This window comes from Geospiza fortis, unplaced genomic scaffold, assembly GCF_000277835.1.
Source record: "Geospiza fortis unplaced genomic scaffold, GeoFor_1.0 scaffold163, whole genome shotgun sequence".
NCBI classification, from domain to species: Eukaryota; Metazoa; Chordata; class Aves; order Passeriformes; family Thraupidae; genus Geospiza; species Geospiza fortis.
The window spans coordinates 2,707,935-2,730,438 of NW_005054401.1; the positions used below are offsets into that span (position 1 = coordinate 2,707,935).

The window sequence follows — 22,504 nt, forward strand, 5'->3', positions numbered from 1 at the left end:
TCCAGCCCTGGGCTCCCAGCACAGGGAGGTCAGGGACCTGCTGGGGCCAGTTCAGAGGCTACCAAGATGATCAGAGGTCTCACACAAGGAAAGGCTGAGAGAATTTGAATTGTTAAGCCTGGAAAAGAAAAGGCTTCAGGGTGACCAAATTACAGCCTTCCAGTACCTGAAGGGAGTATTCAACACAGATGGACTTTTCACAAGGGCACGTAGTGACAAAACAAGGGAAAATGGCTTCAAGTTGAAAGAGGGGAGGTTTAGTTTTAATATTACAGAGAAATTCTTTACTGAAGGTGGTGAGGAAATGAAACAGGTTGCCCAGAGAAGTTGTGGATGCCCCATCCCCAGAAGCATTCAAGGTCAGGCTGGATGGACCACTAAGCAACCCAACTCAGTGAAGTGTCTTCCTGCCCACAGCTGGAGGCTGGAACTGGATGATATTTAAGATTCCTTCCAAACCAGGCCATTCTGGGATTCTCTGACTATCCACAGAAGCAGTGACACTCCCCAATGCTGTCCCTAACGAGCAAAGCCCCAAGGGAGGTTAAGACCTTTCTTAGACAAAAGCTAAGAATTGTTAAGTGGTGCAGAATAGTTCACTCAGCATGAAGATGCCTGAAATGAAATCCACCACAACATGCTGTATGGGACAAAAGATCTAGGACCCAAGAAGTAGAACTTTAAAAAAAAAACCAAACCAAACAGTTTTAAAAGCGGCTTTCTAAAGAAGTTGGTGCCATTCTGAATTCTAAGAAAACAGCATAGCTTGCTGTATGAGAATAGGAAAAAAAATAATGCCAGCCTGTGGTCCAAGTGTATCTTAAGTATACTTACACTTACACCCTCTAAATTTATAAAAGCTCTTAGCTTGACGGTGATTAACAGTTTGGCAGACACACCACTGCTACTGGCTTCACACTGTCATAGGAAACACACTGTGAATAGTACCACACTGCTGTGAAAGTGGTAGCAGACTGCAAGTTATAAGATGACCCTATGTTTCTCTGTTCTTTCTATGTTATCAGATAATCATGTCTCATCCAGAAACAGAATAGGTCACTGCTTATCATAAGCACATTCCTTTGAGCTAGCAATATTTTGTATGGAGTAGGACACCAGGTGATGATCAGTTTACATCTTCAATTAGTTACAGCTGAAGGGAGGAGTCAAGATTTTTAGGTCTTCGCTCCAGATGGAAGTAGTATCTGTTATCAGGTGCATTGTGTGAATGTGGGAGACATAACAAAGACTTCTGAAAGGAACAGAAAGAAGGAAAAGCAGAGAGAACAAGAGAACATAAAGGAAGAGGGGAAAAGGAGAACACAACCAGTCTTTCCATGGAGAATGAAAGAACTTTTGAGAGGTATCTACTATGCATCAGTATGCATCAGTAGAAAGATACTGGAAAAAAGCACAGAGAGTAGTGGCTCAGGATCAAAGACAAGGCCAAGGGGGAAGAGAGTTTCCTGTATTCAATGTACCAGACCCTAAGGAGAGCAGTTTAGCAGCCATCAAATTCATCTGCACACATACAAGAAAGTACAGCTTTCAATCAGAAACCATGTTGTCTTGCCAATGGGCAAGTCAGGATGCCAAGTGTTGGGCAAAATAAAAACTTATTTATAAATTTTCAAGTATTTTAATTTAGTATTAATTATGTTGCTTTATAAAATATATATATATAGATATATACATAAAGAAAAGCATTACTTTATGGGTGTTATTTTGTACACATATTTTTCAGTTGTTTTTCCAACTCCTTGTTTGTTCCATACAAAGACAGACTCTCAATCCGCACGTGCTTGTAATAACCTGCACATGTTAACTACAACACTTACCTTTTCATCTGATAGCCATAAGACAAACAAATAAAAACCAGGCATTAAACATAAGCAAACCTCTCCCCTGCTTCAGTTCAGGACAAACCAGAACACAAACAGAGCATCTCATAAAAAAGATTTTCCCAGTAATGCAACATCAAACTTTTCATTGCAAAGATGTTTAAATTCATATGATGCCTTTCCTACACCACTGGTGATGATGAAATAAACTTTAAACACAGTTTTCTTTAGACAGAATCTGGTTTCCCATCACTGACTGGCCAGTAGACTGACTCAGTTTCCTTCTCTTCTGTTGTGCATGAACCTGTACTTCTTGGGTAAGCCTTTAATTGCTCAAGAAAAAGGACCCAAACTAACATGAATATTGAAAGAAAGAGAATGTCACTAAGTTTCTCAACAACCATCATAATGACTTCGGTCTGCTGTGCCTCATTTTTAACTATGAATGCTTTACTTCATAGTTATGTTTCAATTCTCAAAAGTTATTAGAAAAAGCAATTACATTTTGGTGTTTTAAAGCAGTGTAATTTGAATATGAAATCAGTAAAACATTATTTTGCCATAACACAGGAGGCAGGATTCTCCTTCTCATTCATTACCTAAACTGTAAAATAATCTTTTCCCACCAGTAAACAAGTCATACCTGAAAATTATGTTTCCTGCACGATCAGCCTTCCATGCCTTCACAAGAGCAAAATCTCCTGTAATAGATTCCTCTAGAATAAAGTGACGGCCATCAAACTCCCTCACCTATAGAGAAAAGTCCAAAATTGAGATGTAGGTTCTTCCAACAGATATCACATGTAATACTTATTTTAGGGGTTAATTTTGCAGACTATTATATTTCAGACTATTTTTGTACTCTGTAAAGTTTTTACTGAAAAGCTGTATGATAACAGAGAGGCATGGAAACCCCAGTTTTATCTCAGACTATAAACCCCAGTTTTATCATAGTGTCTCTAGGGAAACATCATGAGAATCCGTATTCCTCCTGCTCCATCTACTGGAATTAGACATGCTCTGTGCTGCACATCTACCAGCTAGTCAAAAACTGAAGTGCTAAAGCAGAATTACTGAAAAAGGTCAAAAGCACTGCCCACCACCAAATCCAAAATTAAGTCAATCAAGATAGACTACTCAAATCATGTCATCTAACAGGCTGAGTTTCATTTGGTTTTCTCTGTATTAATGATCAATATTTGGAATGAATGGTACTATGCCTGAAGCCAAAATATGGAAGAGGGACAGAGCTAGTCTTTCAATCCTATATAGAGAGATGAAGGACCACCACTCTTAACAATGTAGAAGGTGAGAGTATACACAAATATTACTTGAGAGCTTTTTAAAGTTGCTGAAAGGGGAAGTATGAGAAAAGTGTATCAGATGTCAGATTGCCAATACCATAAAAGGCGATCTGAGCCTTTATAAAATGATGCTTCTGTGCAAAATGGATGTGGAGAATGGTATCAACAAATCACACTAGTCATGGTTTTAGCACTCCATCATTATTAGACTGAGTAAGGGAGATTTTCCCACAAATGTCAAAAGAAAAACAAAATAAGAAAAATGTTATTAAAATTATAAGCTGTTTATTGAACAAAACATTCTTCGAAGCGCTGAAACATCATAATGATGTATGCAGTAAAAAAATTAAGGCAATATAAAATATTAAGACAATGTATAGATACTGCAAATAGTCATGTATAAAATACATGAAAGCCGTGGGTTAGAGTGGAATTACCTTTACCCCAGAAAAGTTCTTGATGTGAAATTTAATGTTGTATGCAGCCTAATTGGAACACACAATATTAGCCCCACCCATTTCTTCAAGAAACATTATGGCACTGAGACATCTCTTCCCTTCTCCAAATTCTACATCCAACTTCAAAATGAAACCCTTGTTTCTACCTTGAAAGCCCCAGTCTTTTTATTTCTTTGCAATTTTAAAAACTGAGACTAAATTGCATTTGAAACGTTGGGAAATGCATTTCCTGAAATTTGTGTCAACTGAGATCTTACCATTTAACATGAGAATGCCCTATTTCTTCTAAGGCTGAAGCTCCATGCGCAGCTGCAGGGCTGCTTACTGCATAGTGCAGTATTTAAGGAGCACCTGCCCCACTAACAGGTTTTCCTTTGAACTTAGTTTGAATACACAGCAAACCTGGTCAAAGAACAGTAACATGAAGAGTAACTCAGCAAGGCAAGCTTTCACTTAGACCAGGTCTTGATGCTAAATCACTCTAGAACTGTAAAAACTTCTTTAACAAATCACAGAGGACAGCAGTAAGCAACGGAAGCAAAGCTAATGTCTCTGGTACCACAGACATCCAGTTAAACGAATACAGTAAAGCTAAACTTAACTCCTTCTTAAAGTAGGAGTAAATATGTTAAAAATTAATTTTTCAGTGCTGAAGGCTTCCTAATGGTGATCAGACCTCTTACCTCTCTTGGCTGGCTGGCAATGGCAATGGTGCCATCTGAGTTGTACTTGATGGGTGCACCCCCTTCCTGCACCAGTGTCCCATAACCAGTACTGGTGTAAAATGCTGGGATTCCTGCTCCTCCTGCTCTAATACGTTCAGCAAGTGTACCCTATGGGAAAACACATTTAAAAAATCATCATTTGGTAACAACAAATCAAACTTTGATGAATGGCTTGCATTAACTTCATTTTATATCCTGTTCATTCCTTCTGCACACAGTAAACAGGTGTGATCATCTATTTCTTCCTCACATTTTAGTTTTCCCATGTACGACTAGTACTGCATATGGAAAGAAAAGCTTGACACACAGTCATGAACTGCTTGAGATGACACTGTCATACAACCACCTCCCAGATGCCAGGGCCCAGCACTTGGCTATGTCTCCCCTCCTTCAGTTTGTTTCCCTATGAATTATTCTTGAGAATGGTACAGAGTTATTTTTCTCTTTCCTACCCAGCTACATATCCTAGAAGGTTTTTCTTCTCTAACAGATGTACATTCTTCAACATTCTAAGAAAAACTTCAGAACCCATTCCTAGTCAAAACAGCCAAGCATGGCAGATTGAGAGAGAAAGAGGGAGTCCAGTAATTTGGGTTGCCCGTGCCAAGAATACCAAAAAGCCAACAGAGCAGTTTTTATACTCTCTTTGACCACCCTGTCTGCACTCTTCTCTATGTCCAGCTATAGTAAAGGATGCTAACAGCAAAAATTCCTCATTTGCCTTAATTACGGACTTACGGCCAAAGATGTGTGTTTGGTTTTCATTAGTGTCATTTCCCAGATTTTTTTTTAATATTCTCTTGGATTCAAAGCAAGACAATAACATCATCGTCAATTACCCAGTTTAACAGCCTCTAGGACACAGATTTTATTTTCCCCAGTTATCCTGCAAGAAGCACAATGGCCTCTGGTTAGCTTTCAAAATGGTGGCAAGAGGCAGATGCAAACCATGCAATGATACAGAGTCCTGTGTTCTAAGAAGCCTTATCATTTCATGATCTCACCGTGATGTCTTCCTTACTGTGCAACAATAATACAAAAGTGTCCCATTTTGCCGAAGGTTATACCACTCTATTTTAGGAAAGACTATTTTTCTTGACACAAATATTTCAAATCCCCACATCTCCTAGCAGGTAATTAATTCACCTTACTGTTTCCCCTTATATACTGTAGACCCATTATCTCCATGCTGGATCTACATAACATATCTCTAGTCCACAGAGCCAACTACGGGTCTAAAGACTTCATGGTCACCTAGGTGAACGTACTGAACATTAAATAGGAAGGAAAAAATGCATTGTGAGATTTGTGACATTTGAAACATCAGACATGACAAGTGTCTGGCTATTTTCAGGTCTGCTGACTGGGTATAAAGGAACTGGTCCACTCATGTCTGTAATTCTAAGAAACATTCTCTCACAGCATCCTCATAGGCAAGCTCAGGTAGAGTGGACTAGATGAGAGGGCAGTGAGATGAATTGAGAACTGGCTGAATGGCAATCCCAGAACACTGCAATCAGTGGCACAGAATCTAGTTGGAGACCTGTTACTGGTGGTGCCTCCAGGGGTCAATAGAGGGCCCAGTATCATTTAACTTTTCATCAGTGGCTTGGAGGAAGGGCAGATGCTTCCTCAGCAGGTTTGCTGATGACACAAAGCTGGGAGGGGCGGCCGATACCCCTGCAGCCCTGCAGAGGGACCTTGGCAGGTGGGAGAGATGGGCAGAGAAAAACAATGTGAAATTCAGCACAAGAAAACACAGGGTCCTGCACCTGAGGAGGAATGATCCCATGCACTCTACAGGCCAGGGGCTGGCCTGCTGGGAAGCAGCTCGGTGGAGAAGGACCTGGGAGTCCTGGTATCCATGAGCCAGCAGTGTGTCCTCGGGCAAAGGCCAGTGGTGTACTGAGGTGCATCAGGAAAAGCATCTTCAACAGGAGATGGGAGCTTCATCGTGGGAGCTGACTCTGCCCCTCTACTGAGCCCTGGTGAGGCCATGTCTGGACTGCTGTGTCCAGTTCTGGGCTCCTCAGGACAAGAGAGAAACTGAACTCCTGAAGATGATCCTGGAGTGAAGAGTAACAAAGATGCTTAAGGGAATGGAGCATCTCATGAGAAAAGGCTGAGGGAGTTTGGCCTGTTCAGCCTCGAGCAGAGGTGACTGAGAAGGGACCTTATCAATGCCTGTAAATATCTGAAGAAGGGGTATCAAGAGGAGGGACCAGGCTCTGTTCAGGGGTCCTGAGCAACAGGACAAGAGACAAGAGACAGATGCTGATGCACAAGAAGTTCCACCTGAACATGAGGAAGGAATTCTTTACTGTGACATTGACCACACACTGGAACAGGTTGCCCAGAGAGGTCATGTAGTCTCCTTCACTGGAGATATTCAAGCACCATCTGAACACAATCTTGCGCCGTGTGCTCTGAGATGACCCTGCTTGAGCACAGAGGTTGGACCAGATGACCTGCTATGGATCCTTCCAACCTGACTCATTCTGTGATTCACAAGAGAAGCAGCTCAAGATACCAATCTTAATGAAAACTTAACACAGTTGTTTTTCTCAGACATTTATATAAATAGATATTTAAAGCCCAAATTTTATGTGTCACCTCTGAAAATGCCACACACTAACATGCTGTAGTCTTTGAAGTTAGAACACCAACTTCACAGAAGCTGATCTCAATAGAACATAACTGATATCAATGATTTTAGGATCTCATTGCGTTCATGCTATTTGGGTAGCTTGGCAGTGGTAAAATAATTAAAAATATGGTGCTAAAAAAATAAAGTTTTAAATTTGCTTATAACAGTATACAAAGAATAATTTTGCTAAGAGTTAATGAACAAGCCAAAAAGAGTTTTATCTCACAATGAATGAAATCTCCGTATTTAATTCCTGCCCACTAGATGGCAAGCATTGCACATGCAACATCCCCAAAACCCGCCACCAAGACAGGAACAGAGCAGCTTCTTAACTTCCTTCCCTTTATATAGGGCCACAGTACTGAGCATACTTTATGCCTTTTTCTACCATCTCCATATGTGTGTGTGTATATTTATACATATTTATATATATATTTAATGCTTCAGATGAATATAATCTATTAATAATTAATTCCTTCCATTAAAGGAATTCACACAAATAACACACAATCAGTTCTTAACAGATGCATGACCCTAAGATGGTGTATTGGCTTTGCAAGGTTTTGGTAGCTAGAGGGGTTGTTTCTGTGAGAATATGCCAGAACTTTCCCCCAGCATCCACAGAACCAGTGCCAGCTGGTTCCAAGACTAAGCCCATCAGCAACAGTGGTAGTGCCTCTGGGACAGCATATTGAAGAAAGAGACCTTCTTGCACAGATGTAAGTAAAATCCAGAGCAGAGAGGAGTGAGAATATGTGAGAGGAACAGCTCTGCAGGCATCAAGGTGAGTGAAGGAAGAGGGTCAGGAGCTGCTTCAGGTGCCAGAAAAGAGATTCCCCTGCAGCCTGTGGCAAGACCATGGTGAGGCAGCTGTGCCCATGCAGCCCATGGTGGGCCACAAAATCCACCTGCAGCCCCTGAAGGATCCCACACCCGAGCAGCTAAATGCCTGAAAGAAGGCTTGACCCCATGGGAAGCCCATGCTGGAGCAGGCTCCTGGCAGGACCTGTGGCCCCAAGGAAAGAGGAGCTCACGCTGGAGCAGGTTTGTTGGCAGGACTTGTGACTCCACAGGGAATCCACATTGGAGCAGGAAGAAGGTAGGGCTGGGGTAAAGTGTATGTAGGGGAAGGGGGTGTTAAGATTTAGTTTTACTTCTCTTAGCCCACTCTGATTTGACTGATATAAACTAAATTAAGTTCCCCAAGATGAGTCTATGGTGCACAAGATCATAACTGGTGAGTGATCTCTCTCTTTACTTATCTCAACCCATGAGTCTTTTGTTATGACACCTGTCCAGCTGAGAGGAGTTGAGAGTGAGGCTTTGGTGAGCACCTGGAATCTCTCTCTTTATCTCAACCCGTGAGTCTTTTGCTATATTTTCTCCTCCCTGTCCAGCTGAGAGGAGTTGAGAGTGAGGCTTTGGTGAGCACCTGGAATCCAGTCAGGGTCAGCCCACCACAGACGGCAAGTGTCTTCTGCGCACAAGCAAAACATTTTGATTGAAAAAGAATTTTTAAGAGCACTTAGGCATTATTCTGCTTAATATTTTAGATGAAAATAAACCACTCTCCTAGAGACACTCCTTACCTGTGGTGTAAGCTCAACTTCAAGCTCACCAGATAAATACTGGCGTTCAAATTCAGCGTTCTCTCCAACATACGATGACACCATGCGTTTTATCTGCTTTGTCTGAAGCAGAAGACCAAGTCCAAAATTGTCAACACTGTGTAGAAAATGCAAAAAAACAGACAAAACAGTTTTATTGTAAAAAAATGCTTGATAAGCTGTAATGACTTAACAAAAGGACAGAGTTATCTCCCCCACACATAACGAATTGAAGACAAAAAACAAATTCCAGCCTTTAGAGGGTAAAGCATCAAAGCTACAATTAAAATTTAATATTTCAGTTTTTAGACCTCATCTCTTCCAAGGCACAGAATACATCCAAAAAGTTCCAGTTAAAGTCATTTCATATGTTAGCAGCTAAAAAATACCAGCTTGACAAGTGGTGTTGTTTTACATATCTGATCCTATAAAAAGCCTTACCAAATTAATAAAAAGTCAGACATGGCTTTGAGTGAATAAAGACATATTTTTGTTTATACTCCTGCTCACTGGGAAAAAGACAAGTGATTGCTTAGCAGCCCAAGAAGAAAGGCACATTGATATTTGTAATGCTAGTTTCTATATGAAGTAAGAGACTTTTTGTATTTAAATTTTCTTGTAATAGTAAATCATTAAATCTCTTACTAAATAACTGCCTACTCCAACAAAGGATTTTGGCACTACAAACAAGATCTTCTTGTCTATGTCAACTGAAGCTGAATGCCAGAGATGCTATATAACATTTTTCTTGTGCCAGTGCTTCTGAAGTTCTGATATCCTTCATTATGTTTGTATGCTACACTGTGTACTTCTGGATTAGAAACATTTTTCAGGAGTTCCTACAACCAAGGTTTCTCTGTAAAAAATGCTACTTCAATTCAAGGAAATACGAGGTTAACATACAAACATGGAAGTCAACATGGATGATATTATAAAGACATGTTTTTTTCACTTTTCCAGCCCATTATGCAGGATGCCAGCAGACTGGTAAATGTATGTGAAGCTCCTCCACATTCATGTTGGTCTCTGTATGATATAAGCAGAGAACTCAGACCTTCCAGTCCCTCTACAGAAAAGATGCCATGATGCAGAATTACCTCACAAAAAATGATGTATATCTGCCCTGAATTGGCTCAATTCAATATGACTTAATTATCCAAACAATGGCTTGACATTTCGGGATAAGAAATATGGAAAAATATTAAAATAATCTTTTAAGTTATCAATCCTTCAGCACTTTGTAACTAACACATATGTGCTTACAATATATGAATAGTGTTGAAAACACCCTTCCTGAAGAAGAGCTCCAAACTAAGACCAGATTAAAAAACTTAACTATTATGCAGTATTCATTTTCAAATATAGAAGTGGAAATGCTTGCCAGCCATAGCACAGGCTGCAGTGCTGCAGGTGAAGGGAGAGGGGCTGAGAGAGCAGGACCAGCACCAGTTCTTCCTCTCCCACCACAATACTCTGAGAGCTGCATGGACAGACATGCAGCCCCAGTGCCTTCACAACTGCATGCATCATGAGCACTATTTTAAGGTTAGGACTATTTTAGGAGGCGACCCACTTCAATGCATACTCAGGCACTTTGGAAACTGGAATGAGAGGAAGTGAAACAAGCTTCTCTGACCTGGTTCTCTGAATTTATTCTATGTTCTCTAGATACAAAAAAATGTGATTTATTATAAAAGCTTCCTCCACTCTACAACTCTGACCGGTTAAAAAAAAGTTAAAAATCGAACCATGATGCAACTTCCAAAATGTTCTGGTGCCAAAGCCTTGGGACTAAAATGTGCGTTGCCTAGAAACAACCCGTGTTTCTAACCCACCACAAGACAAAAATCCTCCAGCTTGAAACTAGAAGAGCTAAGAATAGAGAAGAAAGAGGAGTCTTGTGGGCAAAAGAGATTACAAAAAAGAATAAAAAATTTAAAAGCCAGAATTTCCTGTATAGATTAATTCAAAGCAGGACAATTCCTCTCACATTAAAACTATCTAACCTTTACATCTCATTGTAAAAGACAGTAAACAAATGTAAAAGACCAGTCAACATCTGATGGCAGTTAAACAGGTTGGTGTAATTATGGCACTGTGTGGCAAACATGCAGAATTGAAACAAAACTGTACAGTGCTTTCTAGTGCAAGAACAACAGGAAGCTTCCTGAACTGCTCGCAAGCCAGAGTTTGCAATCCCTGTGTATCATTCAGGTGGTTATCACTGCTCTTATTATTACAAAACTTGGATGGTACCAAATAGAAAAAACAAATTCTGCATGAAGACAATGAAATACTGTGCGCATTGGTGTAAGAAAGGATGGCAAGAGAGGGCCAGGAGCAGATTTGTAAAGGTTAAAGAAATTCCTCCTTCATTTCACTAAGATCCATAATCTTTGCTCCTACATTCTCAGAAGCAGCTACTGAAGCATATTGTCCTTAACAGGATTTTGCATATCATCCTGCAGGATTCCATGTGGATACACTTGATTTCCTGATCTACTACTGTGAGGTATCTTCTATCACATGAAACTCTGTAGTTATGAAGAAATTAAGCAGAAAGTTGCACAAAGGTCATCCTGTCACACTCATGCCAAGTTGTTCTTCACTTCTTAAGTCACTCTTTCTTACTCTTCTACTCAAATGTAGCAAATTTGCTCAAAAACAAAATGGCTGTGAGGATCTGTTATTGAGCATACAACAAGGTCATATTTCCCTAGCACAATGAAACAGGAATGTCACCTTTCAAAAGTCATGCACCAGGAGGTTCTGCCTGCCTGGTAACACAAAATTACTCCAACTCCCACATGCATTTAATCTTCAGAGCAACAGCACAAAATCCTGTTGCCATTAGTCATATAGGGTTTTTTTAGATGTACATTTTTTGAAAGAAAATACACTGCCATCCATCTCTTTTGAGGATGCAATCTGTATTTAGGTTTCCAGCTAAAATAACCCTTTTGCTTTCATATGCATCAGTTTTCATGTCCCTTCAAAAACCCATCTTGAACACTTCAGCATATTTCATGTTTCCTGTGTTTTTCTCTTACACATCAATGTCCCAAGAAACACACATTTCACACAGAAAACACTGTTCTCACTCTTATTTTCCCTTTGATTTTCATGTGACATCTCTATCCAAGATTACAACTTTCAAAAACGCTCTGGTTTATGGATACTTCTTTCAATTTAACAGTTCTATGGCAATTTTAAGTTATTAGTTCTCCCTTGCTGTCTTTTGCTGCTTTCTTGATCATGTTGTTTTAAGCAAAGAGCTTTTTGAACTTTTCAGCTTTGATTATGTTTACCCTCAAAATGTTACCTATAAAAATTTGCCTTGCAGGCTACACTCCACCTATCAAACAGCAACCATAGAAAGAAAAAAAAAGAATCTTTACTGAGTGCATGAAAAGAATATACCCCATACACCTATTTCAAAAGCCGGATTCAGTCCTTTACAAATTAAAACAAAGGTAAATGCAATAAAAATATGCTGCCCTAGATAGGAAGGAAGAAGGTGTGGTAGAAGTTGACATAGTTGTTATGAGTGCAGTCAGAAAAGGGAAAGTACACATTAGTGCTAGACACCGAATGCATTATTTTACCTTCAGATAAGTTTGGATTTCTAGAAGTTTGCCCATTCTGTATTAAGATGAAAAGTGAATCAATAGAATACATGAAATGCATATAGGAAAAGAGAACTAGGCATTCATTAAGGATATAAGTGACCCAAGTTACCCCAAACTATTGATGTAGACAAGAAAAATTAAGGAGCTCTGATTGTCTAGCAACACATTCATTCCAGCTGTTTTGTCCCTCTCAGACCTACAAAAACTTCCTGACAAAAACTATGTCTGCCTTTTCTAATTTTAAAAAATCACTAAATATGACTCCCAGACAGATCTAGCCCACACATCTCCAGTGTACTGGAAGTAGTCAAAGGCAAAATGTCAGTATTTCACTGCAGATAAACAATAATCTGCTGCTCTCAGCCCTTCTTCTTTGGTGCCTCAAGCATAACACATTCTACAGCATCACAGGAAGAAGAGATTACCTAAGTTTCCAGCCTCACACACCAACAAGCCCTACACAGCCTGATGAAGCAGGAAACAAAAATTTGCATTCTTAAGCAGAACAAAAATGGCTACTTGGAATGTCACACACGCTGGCACAAAACATACAATGGCTTATTGTTGGGGAGGTTGTGTAAAAGGAAACATCACAAGACAGTTACAACTCTCCCCACTCTCTGCCTCTGTAAAGATATTTATTTGTTTCTAAAACATGTGGGTGTGGTCAGAACAGACCAACTGCCTTTACTGGACGGAAAGCAGCATCAATTAGAATGAGGGTCTCCTTCTAAATTTCTTAAAGGGATATCTTCCTCTACTAATTGTTCAAAGGTTCTCCAGAAGCTGATATTTCTGGGAGATTACACATGACCAGAAATTGTTAGTTATGAAATATTAAAATGAATAGATTGAGTTTTGGAGAATTAAAATATGTTGATCAAGGAGCTAACATGATGCACCCCCTGCTCTTCCTCCTCTCGTAATTTGGGGACTGGGAAGATAGGAGGGTAAAACTACATCACCCCTGAAGACTACAGATTGAGAAGTAAAAGCATGCAGTAAGAATCCTGTGGCAAGGCTCCACCTCTGGCAGAAACTAAAGTTTCTGCAACTAGCTGTTGCTGCCAAAAAATGCACATAAATGGTTGGTTCTACTCCACGAAAACATTTTATGTAAAGATACCAATCAGCTTCTGGAGATAGACAGGCAGGCTTTTTAGGTATTCATCAGCTCCAAGTGTTACATAATGAAGCATGAAACTTGATAACAGATGGGCCTGTTCCAGAGCTAGAAATTTTCTTGGCAATAGGCTAGGAGTGAGGAAAGGAACCAATTTCCTCTGACATTCTCCGTCTAGAAGATGAGAGGCTGATTTTATTTGCAACGTCAGCTTTTCAGTCTTCAAAAGGATTTGCTCTGAGTTACATCCAATTATGCCTTCTGACAGGTCCACAATTCCTAAGGAAGACCAGATATGCTTCCCAACTAAAAGGAATGCATCAATCACTGCCTGCGTGGCATTTCTTAGTAGCAGAGACTCAAGCTTTCAGGCTTACAGGGGTGCCTGACTATAGCACGAAATTTTACCAACATGAAAGTTATGTGGACAGAGGTACCACCTGAGTTCTCAGGGACACACATTCTTAGGTCCACAAAAACAAAGTATAATCCTGGCTGCACCAGAAAGATCCTCAACAGCCTTTGTGCAGAAAATTAATAAATGCCTACTAGATGGTGTTTGCTGGAAGATGCTGAACAAAAGTGCCGGCATACCCAGGGCAAAATTAATGTAGACAATCATATAACAGTTCTTTATAGCTCATCTTCCCCAGTCTTACAGCTGGCTCATAACAATGACACTACATCCCACCATAATTTCCCCATCTGTAAGGCCACTAAAGAGCTGGCTCAGATGATACTGTGTTTCTCCTTCTCCATCCCTCACTTCCCAAAGGGTACCAAGAATGAGAACAAGGTGAGGAATAGGAGTTAACAAACAGAGAAAAACAGATTCAGGTCACAGAAAGGTAAATTATTCAGAGATATAATGCTTATTTGCCTTGTTGTTTCTTGACTTTAGCCAAGTATCTTCACACTGTCTTCAGGCACCTTCTTTTCCTAGGACATTTTCCCACATATCTGATTGCAAATTGCTAAATGGAAAGCAAAAAACAGAGGATGAAGCTCTGTGAAGAAAGAAAAAAGAAGCTCTCTGTAGACTGAAAAGAGAGGTGGAAGAGAGAAGTATGAGTGCTGCCATACACTATGGCAGTCGTGCTCAGGAGACAATGAGAAGGAGGGAAGGGAGTGAGGGAGGAGAAGGTTGCTTCTGCTACTGAAGTATTCTCATGGGAACTCTGACCTCTCTGCTCTCATAACCTCCTCTTGAGTGTCATAGCAAAACGGCAGTATTGTTCCTCCACCATCCTCCTCCAAAAATGAAGCTCTTCTGCTGTGACAGTGATGGGTGCAGGCATATAGGCCAAGTCCATACAAGGCAGATAATTTCTCAAGAGGAGAAGTACTGTAGATTGCATGGTTACATCAGCAGCAGCCTCCCCTCTCCACATTCCTTTCTGGTATGAAATGGTGTACTGTGTTTTTATAATAACAAATCGAACAACTCTATTCAAAATGTCTAAAATGTACCATATTTTTCCTTCACAGAGAAGGTATATCGTATAGAATTAATCTGATAAATATTTAAATTTCACCATGAATGCATCATACTTCAAAAGTCACCTAGCTGATAGGTTTAACTTTCATTGTCATTTGTACAACCAATTCCTCAAGCATGCTGAGTTCTGTATCTATTTTTTTTCTCATTTGTCATCACAACCAGAAAACTATCTTCACAGCTGATTTCTCAATAGTTCCACGTAGTACAAAGTTAGAACCATCTGCCCAGCCAAAATCCTAAATCACCTCCACGCTAAAATTAGCTAGATGACCTAGGCAGATTTTCAGGGATTTGCAGTTCAAACAGTGTCAGCAATTTAACAGCTGTAATAAAGCATCTGATTAGATTATTTTTAAAGAATGCAGACAATTTAAAAAAAATCAAATTCACTGAAAATATACAATCTCCTGATTTTGGCAATTTGCTATGCACAGGATTTTACATAATTCCACTCTTCTCTCCTACCAAGAGAGGTAAGAATCACAGGTGGCCTTCTTTTTCATTTCTGAAAATATATCTAATTTGGGATATTTGAAGAATTTCTTATAAATATACAAAAATGACACACACAATGTAAGACACACTGAGCATCACCTTGATCCCATCTCTGTGTACATACAAGCCTCCTTGCCTGTTCCTCTGACATTTTCAGTTACATTTTAACTTTCTGAACCAAGAGATTATCTAATTTGTACCACTAAAACCACTCAATACTTAATACTATATGGAAAAAACTTCACAACCTTCTGTGAATTTAAAATGCAATTTCCACATGATGGTATTTTTTTACATACACATTTATATTTGAATATGTTTTTAATAGGCGTAAGTAATATTAAGACAGACATACATATAGATAGATAGATATTTTAGTAACAGTAACAGTGGAATTAAGCCACATGAGTTACATGCAAGAAAAACCAGGGAATCCACAGCAAAGATGGCAGACACATTCTGGTTTTAACAGAAATGTACCATTCAAAGCAACAACTGAAAAATGAAATAACCTTAAACTTTACCTTATAGAACATTTATCAAACCTGTCTTAAATCCAAATTATTTAATTGAGAAGAATATAAAGATACATTTTGTGCTTTAGAATATGGAGTGCAGTAAGTTTACCACTGCATCTGATCCCACCGACACTGTCTTTTGGGGATTTGGGAACCACAAATAGCCCAACCCATTAGGAAAACAAGAGTATTATGCTTAACAGAGCTAAGTAATGGCATTCAGGCATCATGCTCAAAAGTGAAAACACATATCTCAAAGTCATCTTTTCCTTCCTAATGCCTAACATTGTAACGTTAAAAGACCTTCAAAAAGAATACAGAGGCCAGAGGTTCAAAAAGCTGATAATGCCTTATAAGAACACAGTCTGAACCAGTGATAATCTGACAGATGCTGTCAATCTTCTTTCAGATGATTACCCAGGTGATACGCAATATGATCTTAACTGTGACTTCTCTATTTTTAGTGTAAGTGAAAACCTTTCATTCAAAACTACTGCATTCAAAAAGGATGCATTTTTAAGTCTCAAAAACAGACAAAACCAAAATTTGATAAAACAATCAGACCACACACACAGTTATCACAAATAATGGACTTCATTTTCAGTCTGCAAAATTCAGCCTATTCAGGTGGTAGATACAATGCTGATTTCAGTATGTGATTATAGCCAAAATTATTTATCTGTTTTATTAAGCACAATTAATTAAAAATAATAATTTCATGCACATTTTTTTAACTTTCATTTAAAATATTTGGCTATGTTTATAATTTTTGTTGCAACACAGGCCATGAAACAGCAGGTGGCCTGCATTAGAAAGTCTTAGCTGAGCCAAAGCTGAGCCTTATTTTGGCTGAGCCAAAACATCCAAGTCCCAAGTTCCAAGCAACTTCCAATTAGAATGCAACAACATACCATGAAGTTACATGGAGATGAGAAAACAACCAAAAAGGCATGGTATACTAATCACAGCTATGTTGGGAATTTACTGAATCAATGTTTAAAATGAGATTTCATTTACTTTCATTTATTTACTGTTTTTAAATATTTTTATTAATTTTAATACTGGCAAATGTGAGATGAATCAAATTAAAACAAGAGTGAAGAAAATCCATAATAAAATGGATTTTGGTAGCCTACTGAGATGGAATACTCTCAATTTAAAGGGCTTACAAAAACATAGTGTAAATAAAGTATTTACAGTATGAACAACATAAACAACACAAGTTATAGCACAAGGTGTGAGAGGATGTATTTTAGAAGCACATCTATCTGTTGCAGATATCTTGCACTATTGCCCTCGTTCACAAGCTTCAGTTTCCCCTGCAGCAAGTTGTGTAAATACCAGAGGTACTGGATATTTGAACTGCTTCACTTTCAAACACTTTGCCTTGTTTGACTTGGCAAAAGAGTAACTGCTCTTAAAGGTGCTGTTTCACTGGCCAGCACACAGCATGAGCACGGGCATAATGTGCAGCAGCAGACAGTAAGCTGAGCACCCCATCGCACTACTGTACAACCTGTCATTGAAAAGCCTTAAAGAGGCCAAAACCAGGACTTCCCTTGCCAGCAATTACATGATTTGAACAAGTTTTTGCAGGAGGAATCTCCTCCCAATTACACTGCAGTACAGAACAGTAAGTAGAATGTGAACTTGAGAACATTCTACTCCTTTGAAGTTGTTTCCAGATATTTCCAAGCATTTCTAGGCTCAGCTGAACCTTGCTTCCAACTAGAGTGGTTGGCAAGAACACCTCAGGACTTTCTAATTACTGCTTTCCCTTAGCTGAAAGCGAATTGCTGTCTCCAGGGCTGCTATTTTAGTTATAAACAGACAGCTCTGTAACATTCCATGGTTCTCACATATTGAAAGGCATGTGACTTAATCCATGCAGCTGCACTGCTCTCCAGAATAGGCTGTCTGTCTGTGCACTTGGCTCCTTCACTGCTCCAATTACAAGCTGCCTGCTAACCCCTGCAGGACAAGAAAACCTGACCACAACCAATTACCTCCTATCTGCTGGAAGAGGGGAAAACAAAGCAGCTGCAGTCAAGAAACTGAAACACAGCCAGGCATCAACTGCAACACAAGGTCACCAAAGAAAAGCACGCTAAACCATATGGCAATTTGAAAGTGGCAAATTACTCATTCCACAAAGTGCCTGACACCTCAACATTACAGGAACAATTGACCCTTTGAATACGACTGCTGTAGGGTACATGATTGCTGTGCTCCTTCAGTTGTAAAAGCATTTATTGGTGTTCCAATATTTGATAATACCACTAAACTTTCGCACATGGTATTAGAAGATGCTAAGAAGATGTATGGTATTAGAAAGGCATGCTTTTTTACAGGCTAATTAGAAGATCAGAAATTGTATCAATTGCTGTTATAAGAATTCTGACTTCATTTCTGACAACAGCTGTGTTTTAACCTGGCTCCCAAACATTACCATACTACAGCAGGCTAAATTCCACATAGTAGTAATACAGTAAATACAAGCATAGATTAAACAGTTATTTTATTATCAATTAAATTTCAAAATAAATTATACTGTCCACAACAGAAGAGTAAACCTTGTATTTTTACAAACTAGACTTTTAGAAAAAACTCTAGATGCCCTTGAGCATTCAAGTTGTTACACGGTTCTGTGAGGAACTGTCCAGGCTTTCATGGATGTTATACAAAACTAGTTTCAAGAAACAAGAATTAAATTTTGCTTTCCTGCCAGCAGCCAATGAAAATTTTTACAGAAATCACTTCTGCCTCAAAATCCAAAGAACTTTCAGGAAAGTTAACATTATTTCAACATAAATTAATTCTAACCTATAACATCAGCAACTATATTCAGAATACAATACAAAATGTCTTCCTTTTCATGCTATTCCACAGTGCTCCTCTTTCTACTTTTTCTCATATTCAGACTTTCACCTCCCCTTCAGGAACATCTGTTCAATCTCTCTATCTGCAAATATATGTGTGTTATTCAAAAATAAGACCATGAGGAAAGTTAATGATGTCTACTCTAGTGCTTGACCTTTCCACGCAAAATTATTTCTTTCTTTCTTTCTTTCTTCTTTTTATCATCCAGCAGAAATTGTTTCCCACAAGATTCTAAGGAGCTTAAGTTTGTCTGTGTATGTACCAAATACCAAAAAAAAAAATCTGTTATCCAATAAATGTGCAATTACTATTTTACATATTAGTATTTTTATTTCATTTAATTTACATTTTCATTAAAGCACTTCAACAGAAATGGTTGTAGTTATTTCTCTATATGGGGATCATTAGGTATTGTGGAGCTTATTATATATAAGGAACAGTTTCTGTAAAAATTAGCCTGAATGAGAAGATGAGAAATTATACATGAAAGAAGTATTCTCAATTTCAATCCCACATGAATTTCTTAAGGGGCAAACATCTAAAAAAATAAATCAAAAATCTGAAGACTCATTAAAGAGATTCTCCATTCATTCATCACAGATACTCTCTGCTGGTTTTGTGTTGGTTGGAATTTTTTTTAAAGTAACAAATACAGTAAGAGGGTCAGAAAGCACCAAACTGAGTTTAAAAAATATATCCCTATTTGGAACTTCATAAAAAAACATACACACAAAATCACAGATACTAAATTTAAAGCTTCTAAATTAGACTTTCCAGTTACAGTCAACCAGTTAAATATACAAAAATTTAAATAAAAATATTTATAGTAATATAAATGCAAGTCTACACCATGACAATTGGTCCTTGACAAAGTCAAGTATACACATAGTATTAAGCTTCCTAGGCTCCTTCCAAAAATAACACTTTCAAACCAAGCTGTCTGGTTAATATAAAATTATGATGGTGAAAAGAAAGATGTTTTTAATATATATCAGCCTTTTCACATAATTGGAATTTTTAGTCTGTACTTATTAAACCACAGACATATGAATACCTACCCTGCATTGTTACTGACTGCTGTTATTCCCTTTACCCCAGTCTTCAGTAAACCCCCAATGAGGTTTTCAGGAATCCCACACAATCCAAAACCTACACAAAATAAAAAAAAAAAAAGATTATGTGACAAGTGTTTGAAAGAACACGGAATGTTCAGAAGTATGGGAATTAAAAATCTTTTCTGAGAAGCTCCTTAGTCAACTAAATAAATCAACATTTCCAGGAAGACTTGCCCTCTAGTACTGGAATCTCCCACTCACCAGACACTTCCCAGTTTGGAGAAAGCTCTTCAACCATCAAAGCGGGTTTTTACAGAAGTGCTCCAGGGCCATGGCTCTCCTTATGTGTGTCCTCAACCCTGTACCCATTATTCTTCCTTCTCTTTCTACCCATTCAACCTTCCCATCGTTGCTGCACATCCCATAGCTTAGCCTGTGTAATTAGGAGATAGAAGTCTGGGAGTCTGAACACCCCTGGGAGGATATCTGCCTGGAATTACAAGAATCTGGATCTCCACCAAGGCACAAGAGCCTCACACTCCCACCTATTATGAGAGACTCCAGTACCTCTAAAATGAAATACCACGTCACACTACAAGCACTACCTTTTCACAGAATCATGGAATCAATTAGGTTCTAAAAGACCCCTGAGATCTTCAAGGCCAACATATCTTGGCCTCAAATTTTCTTTTCTTCATGAATTAGCAACAACAACACAAACAAACAAAATTCCTGCAGAAGAAATTGTGCCTCATTATATATCTCCACTGAAGTGGTTTGCAATCTTACATTCATTCCTTCTGCAATATCAAAACAACTTAAGAAATAGTTAAATCACTTTTTTTTAAATGCAGATTTAACAGGACGAAATTGTGGAAAGCATCTACAATATCTAAAAGCTCAAGTCACAGTTAAAGTTAGTATGATGCAACTTCTTGACTCTTCTGGAAATGCCACACATAAGCAATAAGTGTAACGTAGATAAGTATTATCTTCACTTCCTAACACAGAAACAGGTTAGGCAGTTTGCTGAAGGTCACAGAGACCCAGAGACTGTGCAGACAAAGGATACAGAGAATGCAAACATAAAATAATCAAACAAACAAATCAATTGTCATGTGAAATGACAATGCTATCCTGAAAATTCCCAAGGTCATTTTCTGGATTCAACTAAATAGAGTCCAGTTTTTGGTTTTTGCTAGTCAGGAAAAACCCCTATTTTTCTGAGGTTTTTTCCCCTTCCTTATGACACAACCTGGATTTTCTCATTGAAAGAGTACGCCCCTCATGAGGAGAGCAGGAAACCACTTGTTTAAAAAATCATGCAATTCCATGGATTCTCAAATTAGTTAATAGTAAAAGAAACAAGGTAAATGAGTAAAAAGTATCTCATTAACATAACATGGTTGCAACCATAAAGAATTTAAATATTTACCACCAACAAGTATAGTTGCCCCATTGGGTATATCTTTTACAGCTTCAACAGGATCGGTGTAAAATTTGGTGTTGCGATGACAGCTAGTAGAAAAATAGCACCCACAGATCTGCAACAATAAAGGAAACGAGTGAATGAACAAAAGGCATTAGCTTTGTAATGAAGACCATGCCTCTGTCTAGATAAGGGGGAAGTAGATACAAAAAGATAGTGCTGCTGTAAATACTAAAGGGGGGTGGGGGAGGGAAGGGAGAGCAGGGGTGAGAAGGAAGGGAAGTAAAGTGCAGGTGTCGAAAACAAAGAGAATTTCATCCTGAATTACTGACAAACTGTGCCTTTCTGAGAACAGATTTGCAAATGCAATTCCTCAGCACAAGTTAGAGCCATCCACAGACTCCTTAAACCTATTATATATTGCTACATGAGTTTCAAAAGCATCCAGACACTAAACATAATCAGAAACTGCTGAAAGAAGGACAAAACCCCCACAAAATTTGAGTGGAAGCCACAGAACAATAGGAAGGGCAGCATTGTACCAGCAGTATGGTAAGCAGGGACACCCTTCCATAGAGTGAACCCTCCCCCAGCTTCCTTGTGCAGGTTTAGAACTTTCTAACATGGTCTTAGAGATCCTCATGTTGTTGAAAAACAGCCCATAATCAAGGAGACTCCAAGAAATGCATGAAATATGGAGGGCAAGAGGGAAATCAACATAAAAACCTGGACCTCACAGTGCAAAGCCATTACACAGCAGTCATCATAACTTATGTATGTACTGTTATGTACTTAGACCACAGTTACCTTTTTTTTTCTTTAATATTTACCACTAATACCATGCATTAATACTACTCAAGTATTTGTTCAGGCACCAGAAGAAAAACTGACACCTAAGTCACTATGTTGAAACAGTCTCAATAAATTCAGAAAATCTGAAAGCTAAAGTACTACCTACTGGTGTTTCAAATTCTAGCTTGATAGCAGGAGTGAAAAAAAATATACTGTGAAAGAGAGAGAAAAATTAATAAATAAACAAGGTAATCTACACACTTTGAAGACAATAGTCCAGTTCTTCCCTGAAGAGTTCTTACTTTAAGAGTTACCTACAGTTATAATGAGGGCAACAAATTTTGGCTCAGTTTCAATATTACACAAACTGTTCTCTTTTTATAATTAAAGCTGCAAGAGTTTATACTGAATATTAAGAAAACCCTTCTGAATGGAAGCTTACCTCCCTCCCAGTGGAGACCCTGATGTTCCTCTGCTTTGGTTGCCTCAATAAAAAATCA

General features: G+C 38.6%; 1 protein-coding gene across 1 annotated transcript in view; it reads right to left on the minus strand.

Moving 5' to 3' along the window:
• Window positions 1–21,469, minus strand: part of OXCT1 (3-oxoacid CoA-transferase 1) — a 79,221-nt gene extending 57,752 nt beyond the window's left edge. Inside the window, exons 1-5 of the mRNA XM_031061133.1 lie at window positions 21,219–21,469; window positions 19,787–19,877; window positions 8,565–8,700; window positions 4,287–4,436; window positions 2,485–2,591 (exon numbers count right to left, since the gene is read on the minus strand). Coding sequence (XP_030916993.1) covers window positions 2,485–2,591; window positions 4,287–4,436; window positions 8,565–8,648 — 341 coding nt within the window. The 5' untranslated portion in view covers window positions 8,649–8,700; window positions 19,787–19,877; window positions 21,219–21,469. The remainder of the gene's footprint in view (window positions 1–2,484; window positions 2,592–4,286; window positions 4,437–8,564; window positions 8,701–19,786; window positions 19,878–21,218) is intronic.
• Window positions 21,470–22,504: the final 1,035 nt, after the last annotated feature.